General features: G+C 40.4%; 1 protein-coding gene across 1 annotated transcript in view; it reads right to left on the reverse strand.

The window, feature by feature from the left end:
* Positions 1-17,363, reverse strand: part of LOC104588047 (plant UBX domain-containing protein 4) — a 19,213-nt gene extending 1,850 nt beyond the window's left edge. The window contains exons 1-2 of the mRNA XM_010245853.3: positions 16,870-17,363; positions 4,039-4,324 (exon numbers count right to left, since the gene is read on the reverse strand). Coding sequence (XP_010244155.1) covers positions 4,039-4,324; positions 16,870-17,300 — 717 coding nt within the window. The 5' untranslated portion in view covers positions 17,301-17,363. The remainder of the gene's footprint in view (positions 1-4,038; positions 4,325-16,869) is intronic.
* Positions 17,364-20,935: the final 3,572 nt, after the last annotated feature.

The raw sequence follows: 20,935 nt of genomic DNA on the forward strand, positions 1-20,935 counted from the left end.
ATTTAAATTTAAGTTATGTGTCCCATCACTTATGAGGGACAATATGGTCTTTCTTGTAACTATGTTATTGGAGATAAATACAAGTGGGTCGGCTAGAGGTGGACTGATTTTTCCTAATCTGGTCGAACCCTTCTTCTCTTCTTCTTCTTTCTCTTCTTCTTCTTCTCTACTTTAACCTAGAATCGAATAGGGATTTCACATGGTATCAAAGCAAATAAAACCTAGTTCTCTTTTCCCTTTTTTTTTTCTTTCCTCACTGTTTGTATTCTTCCTGGATTCGCCGCCAACTATTTCAGCTTTCTTCGATTTTCTTCTAGCCTGAGTGGAAGCTCGACAAGAGGCCAAAAAGGAGTGGTCGTTTTGTGGTTTTGGAGGTGAGTATGCCTCCAGTTACTGTGGTGGTGGTCGTTGAGGTTGTGTACTAGATGCCCTCTATTCTGTGATACGAAAAGGGCTGTTTGTGGACAGGTATGAGCAGTTCTGTTTTTTTGCCCAAATAGTGGACTGTAAATGTTGTGTTTTGGTTCAAAATATTTTTTTGTGAGGTTTGAAGTGATTAGTATGCATATCAGCCTTGTTCTTCTCTGTTTTTACCTCATATGTGTGCTGAAAGTAGAGTTTTTCGACTGCTGAAGTTCACAACAGCAGTGGTGTGGTGGAGGTTGTACTGTGTTGAATGGTGTGTGGGTGATTCTGAATAGTTGAAAGTGAAACCTTGTGTCGTGTGGTGGTGGTGTTTATACTGATTTCTGTGTTTGGTTTAATGGCTGAGTGACTTCAGCCCTTGTATTTGGTGTGTGAATGGTTCTGCAGTGTGCAGTACAGGTGTTTGATTTTATGACTGAGTGATTTCAGTTTTTGTATTTGATGTGCAATGTGTATTTGAAGAAGTTGGTGGTGCTGAGAGTGAGATAAGTTTTGTGAAAGTGCATGAAGTTGTGCTGAATATTTGAAGGTGAATTAGTTAAGATGACATCAATTGGAGATGGGAATGACAACAAAACAGGCGTTATGATTTCTCCAGATTACCTAAATGTTCAAATGACATCTATTAAGTTGAATGGTGAGAATTATGTGCCGTGGGCAAAATCTGTGAAGGTGTTTTTAAAGGCCAAGAAAAAAGTAAAACATGTGAGAGAGGAGAAACCCTCCTCTGATTCTCCAGGGTTTAGTGACTAAGAACAAAAAGATGCACAAATAATGACATGGCTGTGGAATAGAATGGAACAAAAAAATTAGCGTAAACTTTATGTTCCTAGATACAACTAAAGAAATATGGGATCATGCTAAGAAACTGTACTCCGAACAAGACAATACAACTAGGGTGTATCAGTTGTACCTAGAGTACTTTAATCTGAAGCAAGGCAGTCAAAGCTTGGAGGAATACTATGCAAGTCTGAGAAATATCCGAAATGAGCTCAATGTGTATCATCCTCTGACACAAGATGCTCAGATTCAGCAACAACAGCATGAGCAACTTGATGTGACAAGGTTTCTGGTGGGTTTGAAGGCTGAATATGAGCATGTCCATGCACAAATACTGGGGGGGTCTGCTCTTCCCTCACTTGAAGAAGTTTTTGCCCGTCTCAGGAGGACATCTATTGAGTCTATAGAGCATTCTTCTCTCTCAAACAGATCTGGTTTTGTGGTGACTAGAGGGGGAGGCCATGGAAATAGAGGTGGTGGTGGTGGTCGTAGACTTCCAGGTAACCGTGGTGGTCCCATGTTTAACCATGTTGGTGGCCGGAATGGAGCTCGGGACTCGGGGGGAGGTCGTGGTAAAGGAATAAGTAATGCCCCTAGGAAGTGTACACACTGCGGATTAGAGGGGCACACGGTTAATTTCTGCTATGATTTACATGGTCCACCCAACACTTGGGCTAACCATGTTGTAACTAAGAATAGTGGTACAATTATTGAAAGTCAACAAACTGACCCGATTCCCTCCACATCTACTGGTGCTTCTGGGAAGGAGATGGTGAGTGTACCCCGTGCAGTATATGAGCAGTTCCTTCAGACATCTCAGCAGAACACAACTACCCTTGCCCATTCAGGTATGGCTTGCTTGGCTTCCAAGCCTTCACCCTGGATCATTGACTCCAGAGCCTCGGACCATATGTCTGGGACTCCTAATGTATTTTCTTCTCTTTCTCGGTCCTCCACATTTCAAACAGTTACTCTTGCTAATGGTTCTACATTTCTCATCTGTGGTGTTGGTGATGTTGATCTCTCCTCCTTGTCTTTATCATCTGTTTTATATGTTCCCAAGTTCCCCTTTAACCTTATGTCTGTTAGTAGATTAACCAAGTCACTTAATTGTTCCATAACCTTTTTATCCCTCTTCTTGTGTGTTTCAGGATCTCAAGACGGGGATGAAGATTGGTGGAGGACATGAGGCAGGTGGATTGTATTACCTTGACGGTGGCTAAAATTGGTTCAGTTCGGGTGTTGATTTCATTAGCTGCTATGTATGATTGGCCTCTTGTGCAACTAGACATAAAAAATGCTTTCCTACATGGTGGTCTCATTGAGGAAGTGTATATGAAGCAACCGCCAGTGTTTGTTGCTCAGGAGGAGGATGGTAAGGTTTGTAGACTCAAAAAGGCAATTTATGGACTGAAACAATCTCCACGCGCATGGTTTGGGAGGTTCAGTGAAGTAGTGAAAGAATTTGGGATGAAACTGTGTCAGGTAGGCCATTCTGTGTTCAGCCATGACTCAAAAGATAGGAAAATCTTGCTAGTGGTGTATGTGGATGATATTGTCATAACTGGGAGTGACAGTAACGGGATTGACAAGCTGAAGAAATTCCTACAGGACCACTTCAATACGAAAGATTTGGGTAAGTTGAAATACTTCCTGGGAATAGAAGTTGCAAGGTCAAGGCATGGAATTAACTTATGTCAAAGAAAATATGTTCTTGACCTACTTGAAGAAACAAGACTGTTAGGTGCTAAACCAGCAAAATATCCTATGGAACCTAATGTCAAGTTGAGTGTTGATGCAGGTGAAGAGTTTGATGATCCTGGAAGATACAGGAGGTTGGTGAGAAAGTTGAATTATCTGACTATTACCTGACCAGATATATCATTTGTTGTGAGTATGGTGAGTCAATTTATGCAACATCCTCGGGTTCCTCACTGGGAAGCAGTTCTAAGGATTGTTAGGTACCTGAAGGGTGCTCTAGGTCATGGTTTGCTATACCAAAGTGGAGGGACTCTTGAAATAGTAGGGTATATAGATGTTGATTGGGCTGGTTCTATATCAGACAGGAGATCAACTACAGGGTATTGTACCTTCCTTGGTGGCAATCTTGTAACTTGGAAAAGCAAGAAACAAACAGTGGTGGCAAGGAGTAATACAGAAGCCGAATACAGAGCTATAGCTCATACCACATGTGAACTAGTATGGTTGAAGAACTTGCTACAAGAGATGGGGTTCTCGGTTGACAAACCCATGAGACTATACTATGATAACCAAGTTGTTGTTCACATCTCTTCCAACCCAGTCTTCCATGAGAGAACCAAACATATTGAGGTCGATTGTCACTTTGTGAGAGAGAAAGTGAAAAGTGGAGTGATAACCACATCTCATGTGAGCTCAGGAAAAGTGGGCAGATCTCTTTACAAAGGGATAGTCTCGGGGCAGAGTAGATTATATTTGTGACAAGCTGGGACTATATGACATATACTCTCCATCACTTATGAGGGACAATTGGTCTTTCTTGTAACTATGTTATTGGAGATAAATACAAGTGGGTCGGCTAGAGGTGGACTGATTTTTCCTAATCTGGCCGAACCCTTCTTCTTCTCTTCTTCTTTCTCTTCTTCTTCTTCTTCTCTACTTTAACCTAGAATCGAATAGGGATTTCACACTATTAATATTTTCTAATTTATATAGTCACAAATATATAATATTTTATATTGTATAATATATAATATATAGTAATATATACATAACATGCATTGTGGGCTGGGCTGAAAATGATAACCCCCTACTATCACTCCACCTCTAACATAGAATCTAATTAGATATTACCTCCAGAAAAGGCGCATTTTCAGGATCATCCAACCTCCTCAGAGGGCCATCATTTACAGTGAAGCCATTACTCCAAAAAGTAATGTTGTGAGTGACTGCCTCAGGCTGTTGAGGAGCAGATGGCACAGTATCACCAGAGAGTAGTCTCCCAGTTCCAGTGAAGCTTCTTGAACTTGAAGATGGGCGGAGGTTTTCATTGGGTCCCTCCATGGCCCCCATCTGCCTAGCTTGATTAAATATTGCATCCACATCATTACCTTTAGAAGGATCTTGGACAAGCATTCCACTACAGAAAATTAACAATAATAGTAACATCAGTCAGCTATTAATGATTGTGCAAAAGAAAGCAGCATTAAAAGATCAAAGAATAATGTTAAAACCAAAAACTTATATCAACAAGGTGGATTGTATGATTAATAAGTCGAATTTAGTACCATATACAAGAAAGCACCTTCTTAAATTCAGGAGTTCCAGGGTAACCCTGGTTTGTCAAATGTTTGTATTCAAGTTGTTATTTATATTGGTTGGCACCTTCTTAAATTCAGAATTGGTCGTCACTCAGCAGCTTCCTTTGAGCCCATCAAATTGTTATTTATATTAGGGCAACAAAAATACATATGTTGACAAAATTACCCCCCATTAGTAAGAGGTGATGTAACTCAAAAAATAAGAAGGCACAGGCCCATTTACCCAATAATAACATAACAGAATAATAAAGCCCAACAAGAAATACACACCACCTAACACAAATGGGCTGAGGCCCATACTAGTAAGTCCCACAACATCAAACAAGGTAAATAAGGATATTTTTGATAAAAATACTCCCTTGCAGAAACAAAAGAAAACCATGCATGGGAAACATTTATACACACAAGAATACATGATTACACGTGCTTAAATATCCAACCACTGTGACAATTTCAATGCTAGTTTCCTCAGTTTATGATTCAACTTGTGCTTCTAAGGAAAATATAGTTTTAGTAAGAGAAAATGACACAGCCACAAATACAAGATAAAGTACTTTATTTATGGCCAGAGTTCAAAACATTGCTATTGCATTCGAATTGATATTTTTAATGGGGATATGAGATATGGTGGGACACACTGAAAAATTGAGATACACACTTGAGAAATTCATGTTCTGCTATCAAATGGGTTTTATCAATGCTTTAAAACTGGTGCACACATTAGGTTGGAGGATTTTGGAGTTTGAAAAAGACTGCCATGTTGTGAGAATAGATAAGGGTGACAACAGAAAGCCCTTGCAGCTTTAGACTTTTTATAAGAGAAGCTAAATTTCTTTTCAGATGAGCATCTTGTTCAATTGGGCTCCTAGACAAGACAACTATATCACTGATGCACTTGCTAAAAAAAGAAACAAAATCACTTAAGATCTTCTACATCCCTAAATATTTCCTAAGGTCTAACATAAAGTAAATATAATCCTAACTAAATTAAAATAGGAAATAACCTAGAAGATAACTCAATAACAAACATAGCAGCCAAGATTATTATCTGCTAACGCCCCAGCAAATATTTTTAAAACATGCGTTTCCAAAATAACAGAATCAATCTTAAGTGTATTGAAACTTAAAATATTGCACAAGAGCTGAAAAAAGAAACAACCTTACAATTATGTACACAATTTTTTATTTTTAGAACATTGCTTAGAACTGGCAAAAATGAAATGGTGGAGGGACACAAAAATCATAGTGGATGGATGGAAAACAGCAACCTAGGTTTATGGCAGCACAGATTGGAAATGAGGGAGATAACAGTTGATGGGAGAGTTGGATGCTACTACAAATTGCACACATAGATTGGCAAAGTGTTTTGCCAATACTTCCGCTAAGCAAGTGGTTCATAGGTAACAACTATTTTGAACTCAACTGCAATGCATATAGGAGAAACAGAAGGAAGCCTTTGGCTTGACCATGATTGTGGATGTTGTGACATTGTAAATGACCATATACATTCCTTCAGATACCTCAAAAATCTTTCAATTACCAATCAAAATTTATTTCAATTGCATGCTTTATCTGCTTTTTATAGTGGAAAATTTTAATTTAAACAACCCACTTATTATTTTCTCAACCATTTTCCTTGCACGACAAAACAAGGCGACGAGCCTTGCAAAAAAGTTTTTACCCAATAACTTGCCAAATGGTAGTGTTTCAAAGTTCAGGAGTCACTCAATGGTCCCTGCCATACAGATTAATGTGAAAGTTATTGAAAATGCCTTGAAATGTGCAATTTTTACTTTAATTTGATGGCGAAATATTTTAAGATAATTTAGAAAATTGATAGAAGTCAGATTATTAAAATTTGTACTAAAATTGTTAGTATTTTATATAGGTAATATATTAAGTGGAGCACTTTAGTGGAATATAGTGGTCCTAAGTAAGAGGTGGCAAGTTTTAGTTGTCCTACACACAACCAAGTTACTATTGCCCAACACCTAAGCATGTGTTTCCTTATTTAATATCAACAGTACACTGGCAACTCAACTAATGCTCAACTTAAATAGCCAAGTAAAGAAGAACATATTGATCTAAAAAAGTAAAGAAGAAGAGCAGTAGTAGCAGTAGCAATTGCTGCAACAACAATAATACCCCCCCCCCCTCTTTTCTCCCTCATTCTCAACCCATCCATAGTATATTTCATGAGTCATGAGTGTTTTAAAAGGCATGGGGGGTATATGCCTGGAGGTACACCTCCAAGTGAAGCACCCCCAAAATGCCTTGAGGCGTACGCCTCAGATGCCTTTCTCATGAGGCGTGCTAGAGCCATACGCCTCGTGCACATTTTATATAAAAAGACAAAAAAAAAGAAAAAAGGAAAGGAAAAGAAAGGGAAAGAAAAAGATAAGGGAATGGAAGAAAAGATAAGGGGAAGGAAAGTGGGGCTTCGCCCCCTAGAGAGCCCCCCCCCCCCTTCAACTAGTGCTATGCATCTTCATTCTTCTTGATATAAAAGATTTTTATTAAAAATAAAGAAAAATGAGATCACCCTTCCTCTTCTTCTTCCTCCTCCTCCTCCTTCCTCTTCTTCCTCATCTCCTTCCTCCTCATCCCCCTCCTCTTAAGGAGGCTTACACCTCTTACATTCTGAACTATGTCCCATGCCTCTAGGTAGTGGAACGCCTCACATCAGGCCTCCACGTTTTAGAACATTCTCAACATAAACGGGGCACTGAATGCTGATATGGTTTGTTTCATCTTATATCACTTTGTGTTGACGTGATACATGGTGCTACAGGTTGACACTAACTGAAAATAATGTTGCATTATTAAATCTAAAGTTGCACATTTGTCTTCGATTTCAGTGCATAGAAGGTAAATACTAGAACTTGGAATCAGTGTTTCATGGCTTTCCTAAATCTGACACTCCATGGATTCTTGAGGGCACTTCTACATAACATTTCTAGCTTATTTAACACAAATGAACAGCTAATTACAAGATGAGTCCATTTTAATATCAAATGTCACTTAATAACAAAGGCAACATGTTTTTGTAGGCAAGGTTCAAAGTAATTAGACACCCCAATATGTACAAATGTGAATATCGGGTGTTTCCCACACGTTCCAAGTTCTTTTTTTTTCAAAATTTCACAGGAGGTCAGTCTTAGGCTTAGGCTTGCCTTCCCTCTGAATATTTCAAAAACTCCAAACAACAAGTATTTAGTGTATTGGGGTGTAACCAGAACGATGTGATATGCCCAATACACTCCAATATGTTTCAAAATTTTAATCCTTTTTTGTAGGTATATAATATTAGAAATTAGAAACCAAAAAAATATAAATTATTTTAATAGTAAATGCTTTTCTATAGACATGTTTGCAAGTCCATGTTTTCTCATCTTGCCAAGTCAAACTCTTGGACACATGTCAGACTTCAACTCCTGCATCTATGCCTATGCAACTGATTGGAGTACAATAAGATACATGAATTTTAGAGGGTGTTCTGTAGTGTGGATGAGAAATTGGGTGGTGTGGACCGGTCCACACCACACCCACAGTTCACAACTGTTCTGAACTGTGGACAGTCTGTGTGGATTGGACTAGTCCACACCCATAGTGGCATTTTGTAGGCATGGTGTGGACCAGTCCACGCCACACTTTTTGATTCTACTTATCACATATACAATTTATGAAGTAATACATAATTGATCATAAATGTCTAACTTTTATAATTTATATGATAAATAAATTGAAAAAAGGCTTTGGCAATTGAATATTAATTTCAACAAAATTGGTAATAAAATAATTTTAAAAAAATTATTATTTTTATCTTCTGTTTACCCTTCAGCAAAGACACTTGCCTTGACTGCTGTTTGTGTTACTGTGTTAGTTTTTAAGTATTTTTAAGCATTTAATTTGCATATGTTAACAAATTTTTTATTTTTAGAAAGCATTCCATTTTCCCTATTGTTTCTCCTCCATCTCAGAATTTCTGATGAAACTTCTCATTTTGAAGAATTAAAATTTCTCCTGAAAAAGAAATTCCTCACCTTGTCTACCACAGCTCATGTTGGATCTCACCCAAGTGATGTAAGTGGCAGAAGTCCTATTCCTCCATTCAGCACAATCTAGCATATCTTCTGTTAAATAATGAAAACAAAACACAAGATCTATCAAATCTTTTTCTCGCTTCTAAAATCCAGGTTTTTCTTAGCCTTCCCTGACCTCATTCATAATGCCCATCACCTTTTTTTTCTCTTTTCAAGGAAAAACAACATAGGGCAATGCCATTCGTTGGGCTTGGCTACTTTTGTTGTTTGGGAGTAGTTGGAGTCTACCAGCAGAAGTTTGCATGATCTTTAATTGTAGAGATAGCTGACTAGTGTGTGTGTGGTCCCAGCCCCACACATTATTTTTACTGTTTACTTCTTTATATTTCAGTTATGATAGTTGGGCCGGTTGGGCCATGTTTGTTTTCTTTTTATTTTAAGTAAGAGTATTAGAGTAACTCTACTCCTAGTAAAGTTATAAATATAAATAAGATTAAGTGGGGTGGCTAATATGATTGAACCGCACCCTTTCTTTCTCTCCTTCTTCTCTTCTCTTCTCCCTTTTCTTCTGTTCGTGACCTTGCTTTCTCTTCTTTTTCTACTGAATTTGTATCAGAAAACAATCAGTTTCTGATTTATTTTTATCCAAGTTGGTATTAGAGCCAAACTAGGACAGATTAGGGTTCTCATGTGAACCTAATCCAGTCGGCAGCATGAGAGCTTTCTAAGTCTGGAAATTCTGCTCATCGCCTGATTCTTGGAGGATTACTGGAGTTTTGAGTTGTTGCCCAAAGGACTGCATGACCTTTGGAGAGTGCCCGGTAACCAGGAAGGATCAGAGAAATTAGGTAAGTGCAAGTTTAGGGTTTAAACTGGAGATTGAAGGTAGTGATCAACTTCTTTTGAAAAATAACCTTTTTTTATCAAGACCGATTTTAAATAAGAGCAGTTTAAACCACTCTGGAAGCAGCAGTTAACAGATTTCTGTCTCCCTTGCTCATTTCTTTAGGGGTTTTGACAGATCTCTGTTTTCCCTGTTATATTTTCTAGGTTTTTTCAAAACCCCATGATCAGTTCTTGCTCCCAGAATTGTTCTTTGACTGTAGTTGATCCTTGGACAATTATAGTAAACTGTAAATGGTTTCTGGTTGCTGATTCTTGGCTGAGAAGTGATTGTTTGGTGGTGATTCTCGACTATGAATGATTTCTGAATGAAAAGTCCTTACTGTGAGTGATTTCTGGGTGGCTGATTTCGATCAGCTAAGTTCTTTTTGCATAAAAGGAGTTCAAGTGTCTTTTGTTTGAAGTAGTGACTGTTAACATCTCATGTAAAATGGGGAAAGTGAATTAAAGATTCAAGGGGAAGGTCTTTTGGGTGCTGGAAGTATGACCGAAAGTTCCTTTGAGATTACTACTGTTAGGTTTGATGGAACCAATTACTTGGAATGGGCCCAATTAGTCATGATGGCTATTCGAGGTAGAGGCAAATTAGGCTGTGACTGGGGATATAAAGAAGCCAACCAAGGAAGACACATCAAATGCCAAATGGGTTCAAGAGAACTATTTGGTGATGACATAGCTGTGCAATTCAATGCAGCCTCACATTAGCCGAAATTATTTATGGGCAAAAACAGCTAAGGAAATTTGAGATAGTATGAAAGAGACCTACTCCCAACCCCTTAATGTTGCTAGGGATTATGAACTGAAGTGTGAAGTGAATAATCTTAAGCAGGGGGAGAAGCCAATCTCCGTTTACTTTGCTACTTTGAAATCTCTATGGCATGAAATTGACCATTTGGAGACAATTGAGTGGGAGAGTCAGAGAGATGCAACAACTTATAGCAAGCTAATTGAAACAAACAGAATTTTTGAGTTCCTAGCTGGTCTGAATTCAGAATTTGACATTGTAAGACAGCAACTACTTACTAGGGAGAGTGTGACATTGTCTCAGGCCTATGCACTAGTGCACAATGAAGAGAGTAGGAGAAAGGTGATGTTACAGTTTCAGCCCATGGAATCAGCCTTAACAGCAACAAAACAAAAATTTGGGAGATAAGGAAAAGGAAATGAAGAAGGAAGATAAAAAGGAGATTTTTTGTGATCATTGTAAGAAGCCAAAATATACTAGGGACACTTGTTGAAAGTTGTACTCTCATTTTGTTCCAGTCAGACTCAGAAATAAGAAGGGAAATGCTAATGTGGCAGCCACTACAGACAGTGCATCCACTTCCAACACAAGGACCACATCCTTAGATGCCTTAGTTGTTGCCCAGGCTGCCTTGACACAATTAGAGAATGAATCTGGTATATCTGGGTCATCATCTCAGCCTTCAACTACTATTTCTGCTAATCCTACTTCAGCATTTGCTCACTTAAGTACAAGATCTACAACATATCATACTTCAGCCCCAAGTAACACTAGACCCTTTTGGGTAATAGATTCAGGTGCTTCTGACCATATGACAAGTTTATCCACCTTGTTTACTTTCTTTATCCTCTAGCAAAGACAAAGTATCTATTGCTAATGGCCCCCTTGTACCTATTTCTAGCAAGGTTGACATCAAATTGTCTGATGCCATCTCCCTGTCATCAGTTTTGCACGTTCTTAAGCTTAGTGCTAACTTACTTTCAGTTAGTAGTATTACTAAGAATCAAAACTATTCAATAACCTTTTTCCCTAATCGTTGTGGTTTTTAGGATCTGGAAACGAGGAAGGTGATTGGGATTGCCCGTGAGACGAATGGAGTTTACCTGCTTGAGCATCCACAAGGGAAGGAGAGTGAAGTTGGGAGATTATTTGTTTCTCAGTCTTTGAGTTAGATTATTCTTTGGCATAACAGATTAGGTCATTTATCTTTTGGGTCTTTGAAGAGTCTATTTCCAAATTTGTTTGAGTCAATCCAAGTGTCTAGTTTGAGGTGTGAAAGCTGTGAACTTGCAAAACATTGTAGATCAACTTATTCTTTGAGCAATAAAAGAAGCAATCTTCCTTTTGAAATTGTACAAACAGATGTTTAGGGGCCATATCATACTGCTGCTATGGGGGGGTACAAATACTTCTTATTGTTTGTCGATGATTATACCCGTTTCTCGTGGGTTTACCTTATGCACTCTTGAGATGAGGTCCTTCTCTGGCCCAGGCTTTCAATCAAATGGTACTGACCCAATTTGAAATCAAGATCAAAACTCTCAGATCTGATAATGCCAAGGAATACTTTGCAAAATCCTTGGCATCATATCTCCTAGATCATGGAGTTATTCATTAGAGCACTTGTCCCCGTACACCTTAGTAGAATGAGGTTGCTGAGAGAAAAAATAGACATAACTTGGAGGTAGCCAGCAACATCATGCTCAACTCTAATGTTCCAATACCCTTCTAGGGGATGCAATCCGTACTGTTGTTTACCTTATTAACCAAATTCCTTCACGAGTTCTAGACATGAAAACACCATTCAACCTTATGTATCCAGATAAGGACTTGTTCACTATTCCCCTTAAAACTTTTGGGTGTACTTGTTTTGTTCAAATCCTTGGACCTCATCGCTCAAAATTTGATCCCAAAGCTGCTAAATGTATTTTCCTTGGGTATGCACAAAATCAAAAGGGTATTGTTGTTATGAGCCTATTCCGGGGAGGCGTTTTGTGTCCATAGATGTCACCTTTTTTGAGGATATGCCCTACTATCATAGGGCTTCTCCTCGGGGGGAGAGTCGTGATGAAGGGATTTCAGCTCGAGAAGTTCCATTACCTATCCCAGTTATTGAGGGGGAATGTCATGAAGAGGGTTGTCAGAAGTGCAAGGAGTTGAGAATGTATCACAGATAGTGGTGGAGGCAAGTTGATTTCCATCCTCAATAGTCCAGGCCGATCCCAACACCTTCTACAACTTTAGATCCAAGCACTACTCCCACTGTTGCAGACACTTTGCCTACTACTGTTGAGCCTCAGCCTCCTCCTTCAAATGGCCTTGATCTCCCAGTTGCAATTTGTAAAGGGAAGCGATGTTGTACTTCATCTACTGATCACTGTATCCCGCAGTTTCTTTCTTATGATTGTCTCTCAAAATCCTATAGATCCTTCCTAGCATCTATTGCTACTATTCCTATACCCAAAACAGTGCAAAAATCTCTTTTGATACCTGAGTGGAAGGAAGCGATGAAAATAGAGATGGATGCTCTTGTTAAGAACAATACATGGGAACTAGTTGACTAGCTTGAGAGGAAGAAACCTATTGGATGCAGATGGGTGTTTACAGTGAAATATAATGTTGATGGTTTTGTAGAGAGATATAAGGCCAAATTGGTTGCAAAGGGATTCACACAAACTTGTGGCATAGACTATAATGGAAATCTTTGCACTAGTTGCCAAGTTGAACACTATCAGAGTCCTACTATCTATTGCTGCAAACTTCTCATGGCCACTGTTTCAAATGGACATCAAGAATGCATTTTTCAATGAAAACTTGCAAGAGGAAGTGTACATGGAGTGACCCCCAGGTTTTAAGAGTATAGAAGCAAGAAAGAAAGTTTGTCAGCTGAAGAAGGCTTTATATGGGCTGGAACAATCTCCAAGAGCTTGGTTTGATAGGTTTAGACTAGTCTTGGAAAAGTTTGGTTACATGCAGTCATTCAGATCACACTCTCTTCTTTAAGAAGACAGACTCCTCCTTGACCTTACTTGCTATCTATGTGGATGACATTGTGGTGACTCCCTTAAGTAGCATCTTCACAAAGAATTTGAAGTGAAGGACTTGGGGGAATTGCGCTATTTCCTAGGAATTAAGGTAGTTCGATCTAAGCATGGCATTTTTATCTCTTAAATAAAGTATGTCCTTCACTTATTGAAAGAAACTGGAAAGTTAGGAGTAAAGCCTGCTGACACACCCATTGAATTGAACCATAAAATAAGTGCAGAAGGTGGAGAACTTCTTGAGGACAAGGCTATGTATCAAAGGTTGGTTGGGAAAATTCTTTATCTTTGCCTAACATGACCAGATATTTCATATGTTGTTAGTGCGGTTAGTCAGTACATGCATTCTCCTAGGACCACTCACCTTCTTGCGATGGAAAGGATACTTGCTTACTTGAAGAGATGCCCAAGGAGAGGCATACTCTTCAAGAATAGCAGTCACATGAAGATAGAGGTATATACAGATGCTAATTGGGTTGGATGCATTGATGACAGAAAATCTACCTCTGGGTATTGTGCATTTGTAAGGGGAAACCTTGTTTTATGGAGAAGCAAGAAACAAAATGTTGTTGCTCACTTCAGTGGTGAAGCGGAATATAGGTCCATGGCCAATGGTGTTGCAGAAGTATTATGGCTGAAATCTTTGTTTGATGAACTAGGAATCGACTATGAGAAACCACTGATGTTGTACTGTGATAATCAAGTAGCAATTAACATTGCCCACAACCCAATACAGCATGATAGGACTAAACACAAAGGTGGACAGACATTTTATTCGAGAGCGAGTTACATCTCAAGAAGTGTGTCTTCCCTATATTGCCTTAGACATGTAGCTAGCTGATCTATTTACTAAAGTAGTCACAAAAATCAAGTTGGAGATAGATTTATGAAAGTTGGGAATGACAAATATCTACTCCCAACTTGAGGGGGAGTGTAGAGATAGCTGACTAGTGTGTGTGTGGTCCCAGCCCCACACTTTATTTTTACTGTTTACTTCTTTATATTTCAGTTATGGTAGTTGGGTCGTTTGGGTCATGTTTGTTTTCTTTTTATTTTAAGTAAGGGTATTAGAGTAACTCTTCTCCTTGTAAAGTTATAATTATAAATAAGATTAAGTGGGGCGGCTAGTATGATTGAACTGCACCCTTTCTTTCTCTCCTTCTTCTCTTCTTCTCTTCTCCCTTTTCTTCTATTCGTGACCTTGCTTTCTCTTCTTTTTCTACTGAATTTGTATCAGAAAACAATCAGCTTCTGATTTATTTTTATCCAAGTTTAACCATTCTACTTTCTCTTGGCCTACAAAAAAAGGGAGACTTATGTGGAGATGTGCTCGCATTGCCCTGATTTTGACTCTTTGGGAAGAAAGGAATGCTAGAATCTTTCAAGAAAAGGAAAGGAGCATTCAGGAATTGAAAGACTGTGTGTTGCATAGGGTAATACTTTTTTTTCGATCAATAGCATAGGGTAATAGTTTGGCTGAAGACTTTGGAAATCTTTCATCAATTCTCTTTTAATGATCTTTGGAGAAACTAGTCAGCAGTAGCGAAGTGTTCACCCTTAAAGGACAAGTCAATTACAAGCTGGTCTCCTCCATTTGAAGGCTCACTAAAGCTGGACTTTGATGGAAGTAGCATGGGTAATCCAGGGATGCAATTTACAAACCAGTTGGGGGTACAACATCTAATAATTGAAGGGGATCCAAAGTGGTGGTGCGTTGGTTGAAAAGTCCTGAAGATGCTATATGGCGCTACAAGAATGAAATGAAGAAATTCAGTTGGTAGACAAGGAATATGTTGGTCTCTTTACAGTGGGTGGGGAGATCAGCAAATACTTTGTCTGATGTGTTAGTCAAGCAAGGGGTAAATAGGGAAGAATTGTTTTGGGCTCAGCTCTGATTCATGTATTTCTTTCCTAGTTTACTTGTAAGATTCAAGGAGGGGCTGCAGCTCGCACCTCTCCCTAGGATGTTGTATGAATTCACAACTCTAAATCAGCTTTTGAATTAATGAAATTTACTATTATTCAACAAAAAAAAGGAAAAACAACATATATCCATAGACCGTGTGGACAAAATGAAGATTGCAACTGTTCTTTGATTATTCTTTCATAACATGAAGCTTTCACAAATCTTTATATTGTAGTTCCGCTGGAGGAGGGTCTAGAACCGGTGATTCGTAGAGGGTCCTTCGAATAAGAGTTCTCTTCAAAGGATTCAATTCTGACTTCTGGAATTGGAAAGGCGTTATTGATTGTGCCTTTGGACAAAAAGGTTTCAGAATTTGGAGACTCAAAGTTGTATTTTGGTGGGGGTGTTCGGGAGAAGAACCGCAAGAGAAGATGAAGAATTGGAAAGAAAAAGAAACAACGGTAGAAAAAGAGGGTGTAACACCACCGAAATCAATATCAACAACAGAAACAACAGAGAAAACCTGGAGGAGACCTCCCTTTGCAGCAGAGCATAGTGGCAGAGCACTTCAGTGGTGGAGAGGTTAACGGTAAAATGCAGGGTTTCGATTGTGAATGTGAAACACAATATCAAAAATAAACTATGGACAAAGCCCTTCCACGAAAAATACCCGTTGCTGATATTTTGGGGTGTGGATAGGGCCGGTCTACGATATAGTGTGGACTGGTCCCGTCCACGCCCAACCGAACTGTATGTTCATCCCATGGCATGGACCGAAATGGTCCATCCACAAGATGAACACACTATCGAACGCCACCTTAATGACTACAGAGTAATCAACTAAGGATTCAATGGGCAAAATCAGAAATATTTGCTAAAACTAGGAGTTTTGACACTTGATGACAACCAAGGTTTGGATATGGACCACTCTTAATAGAAAACCAATAGGTCAAAAATTCAGAATTTGAGCAAAGAAACCCCAAGTAAAAGCAGGGTCTCAGGTTCATAAACTTGGAGATCATATTCAAGAAAAGTGAATTGGGATACTAGACATTGAACAAGAATCTAACTATCACGCGTATCTCAAGAAAGCCTAGATAGAATTATACCACCCAGAGTTACCATGCTCTGGGTCAAATTTAAGCACCAAAGCATGGATTTATATATATAATAAAAACTTACATTTGATTACGATAGGCCCATAGGCAATATACCCATATTTATAGACCAAAATCTTTGGGGAGATCAGTTTTGAGTAAAATAGGAAACAAGCCAATGTCTTGGTATCACGAAAATTAAACAGAATGGTGCACTGGATAGGAGAAAGCCTAAAAATGAAGTCCCATATGCTATTCTTACCATCAACCTGAGCCTGTAAGAATGGACCAAGGACAGGAGAAAATATCCCGCTTTGTTCTAAGCAATACGATAGAAACTTACGAAGTATGATCAAATTTAAGTATCCAAGGTTCATAGATATCTCTCTGTTGACAAAACAGCTCATCAAATTACCTCAATTCCATGAGGGTCGTTTCGCGCTTTAACCTCAACATTCCAATTCCCATAAACAATAAGGAACCAGACAACCATGAATACTACCAATTAATTGACTAAAGAAAATGAAAGCAATCCGAAACACGGCTAGGGTTTCTAGAAATCAACAAGAATTCCAAATTAACTTCAACCAAAAATTGGACAGAAACAGGGCAGTAAATCACATTGGTACCTTTTCTCGCCGCCGGTGTAGTACTCCTGGGGGGCATCTGAATCATCGTCAGAGCCGGGACTAGAAGAACGATTCAGATCTGAGAGTGTACGGATGCCGCCGGCGCGGCTACTGGAGGGCTTCGAGGGTTTCTTGTCCCGGGAAGACATGGGTACCCTTGATTGAAAATCGGTGGGAACCAACGGCGAGGGAGAGGGAGATGGAACCGGAGAGAGAGAGGGGGAAGGAGATGGAGAAGGAGATTGGTTGGTGGTGGGATAGTTGATGTTATCGAAGCTGCTGTTGTTGCCGGTGGTCTCTAAGTAAGTAGAGACTGCAGAGTCGAGATCCCAATTGTGGCTCTCCAGGAAGAAGAGAGCCTCGTCCCTCGAACCCGATGTGATCTCAATAAACGTTTGCACCAACTGTTTGTTCTCTCCCTCCTTCTCCATATTAGAATTTTAGGCCTCTCTCTCTCTTCTTCCTCTCTTATTAGTTACGAGTTACTTCTTGTTATTATATTTTCATTGAGTTATTCATCGTATTTCATGTGGGTGTTTGTCACCTTTATTAGGAATGCTGCATTTGTGAAGGGTCACGGCATCTGATTAATGCGCGATAATTTTGTTCGTCAGATTTATCGTTAACTAATGGGTGGGCCCTGCATGGATGATGACAATAAGTTACATGTATGACACACGTTAACAGTATTACAAGCATATTCTTTTCTTGCAAATGTGAGTTATGAGGTCGATGCGATGGCTCACTCCATCCTCACCGTACAAGGTTGTGGATCCGGGCTTATGAGCCCAGAACCTCCAGCTGCGGCTAAGAGTTGCTTCACGTTCACGGTCATCTTAACTTCGGTTATGTCAAAAGTTTGGACTCTTAGGCTCCGTTTGGTTGTGGTGCGAATCTTATTTATCTCCGTGTAAATGCATAGGAGTGTCAATGGAGTGAGTGCATATTAGAGACTTGCGACGGTCGTGATAAAGTTCATCCCATGATCTTTACATGCGATGAACTTTTTACTTAGACTATGTTTGATTTGAAGGAAAAAATAGGAAAAGGTAGGGAAACCTATATAAGATTTATAAAGGTTTTCCTACCTTTCCTTACTTTTTTTTCCTTCCTTTCTTTACTATTTCCTTCAAACCAAATACAACCTTAAGGTCTAATTGTTTCCTCGTGATGGACTTTTATTGTAACTGAAAATAATCTGTTAACTTTGAGTATTGTACACAAACTCAAAACTCTAACAGTTGTATTATACTCAATCTTTTCCTGATCATTTATAAATAGTTCAAGGTTTGATCAAATCGTCATCAAACTGTTTACCCATTCATCTTGAATTCTCTCTACTGTGTCTTCTTAGTTTTTCTTTATCTGTGCAAATCTCGGTTAACTTTTGCCTTACATTTTTTTTGAGAAGAAAGCCCGTGGGCATATTAATTCATTAAAACTTCATCCAATACAGATGGTAAGAAATCAGGCACAGAAGACCGAGTAGTGGACCTCTTAACCATACAACCAAACTTAGCTAAGCAGTGAACTACTTTGTTTCCTGTACATGGAACATAGGAGATGTTGGTAACTTGAAAATTCTACAAAAGGCTTCTGCAATCAGCGATAATTGTATGAATTCGCCAAGGAATGTCAAATTGAACATTCAACAGGATAGAGACAACCTTCTACGCATCTCCTTCAAGCCAAATATAGTTTAGATTCAGCTCAGGTGCAAACCGCAAACCAGCTTTGAAGGTGATGTAGCACGATCCGGGCACTCCTAACTGGCTGCTGACTGGCTCTTACCTGGCAACGGATGGCACCTGAGAGGAAGAAGATGAAGGATTCCCGGGGGATTTGCCCGGTGGGAATACTCTGAAGCTTAAGTTAGAACGCTGGAGGAGAAAGCAAAGAGTGTCAAGAGGCTAAGAGTGTAAGTCATGCTGGATCACTAAGTTCTCAAGATCAGCTCGAGAGCAAGTAAGTTTCAAATAGGATCTTAGGTGTTCGAGAGAGAGCTTCCCTTTAACCAGGGAGCTCTTATATAGGTGTTCTTGTCAAATCGGGCGTAACCGCCACTGGGCTTCTGTCGCAGCCGTTACCTGCCAGGGTTGCGCAGGTGACTGTTGCAGGGTACTACCCAGTTGGATGGGTGACACATCCCGGGACGACAGGCACGCCACCATTTGTCGAGAGACGTGGGTACAGTCTGTCGAATGGACAGGGACTGCGCCGTCAGTCAAGAGACGTGGCACAGTCTGACGGGTACAATCTTGTCAGATAGAAGCTTCCTTGAGAGCATCGTGTTGCTTAGTCGCGAGCTACCCTGTCATGCAACGAGCTATCTCGTCACGAGCTACTTCGTAGCGAGCTCCCAGGGGTACTTCGAGGTGACCCTCATCGGGATTGCCTTTCGGGCAGTCTTTCTGCCTAAGTGTTGGAGCGAGCTGGTTACCCTAGCTTGCGGGTTGGGATAGTCTTGGAGTATTCCCTTTCGGTAGCTCGGGGGAGCTCGAGCTCGCGTTGTAGCGAGCTCCCCCTACAGTGAGCTATGATGTAGCGAGCTGTCCTGTAGGCTCGTTACTTAGTCGCAGTCAGGCTGCGGTGCTGAACTGTTTGCTTGTGCTGGGTCAGGTCCACGTGTCATTGTCTCAAGAGGTCGGGTCAAATCATCCTCCATCAATTGCCCCCCACTCCTCGGGCTAAGAGTGCTACCTTAGCGTGAGGAGTTCATGAAGTGGGACAGGTGGATTTGACCGAAGTTCAAACTTGATTGATTGCTCGCATTAAATGTGTGCGCAGAAGTCAGGAGATTTTTGACGTTTTGAATGTTGAGAAATGCGCCGAAGTGTCTCTTAACTCTGGATGTCGTGCAGCCGTCATTACCTCAATCATGGGAGACGTGCAGCCAGTCACATTTCGGTTTTCAGAAGACGTGCGGTCAGCTTGACTACGAACCGTCAAATCTGCCTCAATCTGGGTCGTTGGTCTAGGGGCACAGTGGCTATAAATATGAGGGCCCCCAGGGCTCATTTTCTTTCACGCTAACGTGCTGTGTTTGGATTCTGAGGTCGCACATCCATCTAGTCTGCCCGAGCTCTTCTCTTCACACCGTTTCATCTTTTCAGTGAGTCATTCATTTTGTCAATCATGTCTGGGTATCCATACCACGTTTATCCCCGAGATGGTGACCAGGACGACGACGCCCCCTCGAGCTCAGGGGGAGCTTGGGAGCAGTCTCGGGAGGCCTCCGGCGATGTGGCTTCTACCTCTCGGGGCAGAGAGCCCGACACCTTCGGTCCCTCCTTTATGACGATGGGGAGACTCAGATCTCTAGTCCGCCATTTTCACCTTCCCAGGGACCTTATCTACGGTCTCCCCTCTAGTAACTTTCCTTGGGAACATGGTCCCAATGATATAGTAATTTTCCAGGAACAGCTCGAGGCTGGCTTGCGTCTTCCCCTACACCCCCTAATAGTGGAGGTGTTGAATCATTTTAACGTCACCATTGACCAGCTCCATCCCAACGCCATCCGGAATGTGGTTGGGACCATTTCCCTATGCTATGAGTATTGCCTCCCCCTTGATCTCGATATCTTTTCTTCCATTCTCTATATTAAGAATGCCACTCCCGGAGCGCCTCTAGAAAGGCGTTCTTATTACTTTTCTCCCCACCGCGGCTTTAAGATTCTGCACGACCTGCCGAATAGGGTTCCCACCTGGAAGCGGGACTATTTTGTGGTCCGTAACCCCGAGGGGTGGCCCTTCCCAACTTCTTGGAGGGGCACCATCCAGGACCCCGAGGTTGAGTTGGACTCTAAAACTCAAAAAATGCTATTGTCCTGGGCAGTTGTAGGCCTTCTCTGTTCAGATTACTTGACCGATGAGAAGCTCGCGCAGGCTGGTCTGAGCCCAGGTAGGTTGTCTTTTAGGTCGCGTAGTGCCTTGTAAAAATATATCATGTGTATACATATATTTTCTTTTTTACTGGACTAATACCTTATGGTTTTTTGGCAGCCATCTTGTCTGGTGTTGACGCGCGCTGCCTTCTTTCCAGCAACCAAAAGCATAAGGCTAAGAG

Source organism: Nelumbo nucifera, chromosome 1 (assembly GCF_055504915.1).
Source record: "Nelumbo nucifera cultivar China Antique chromosome 1, China Antique-T2T, whole genome shotgun sequence".
In the NCBI taxonomy this organism is placed as follows: Eukaryota; Viridiplantae; Streptophyta; class Magnoliopsida; order Proteales; family Nelumbonaceae; genus Nelumbo; species Nelumbo nucifera.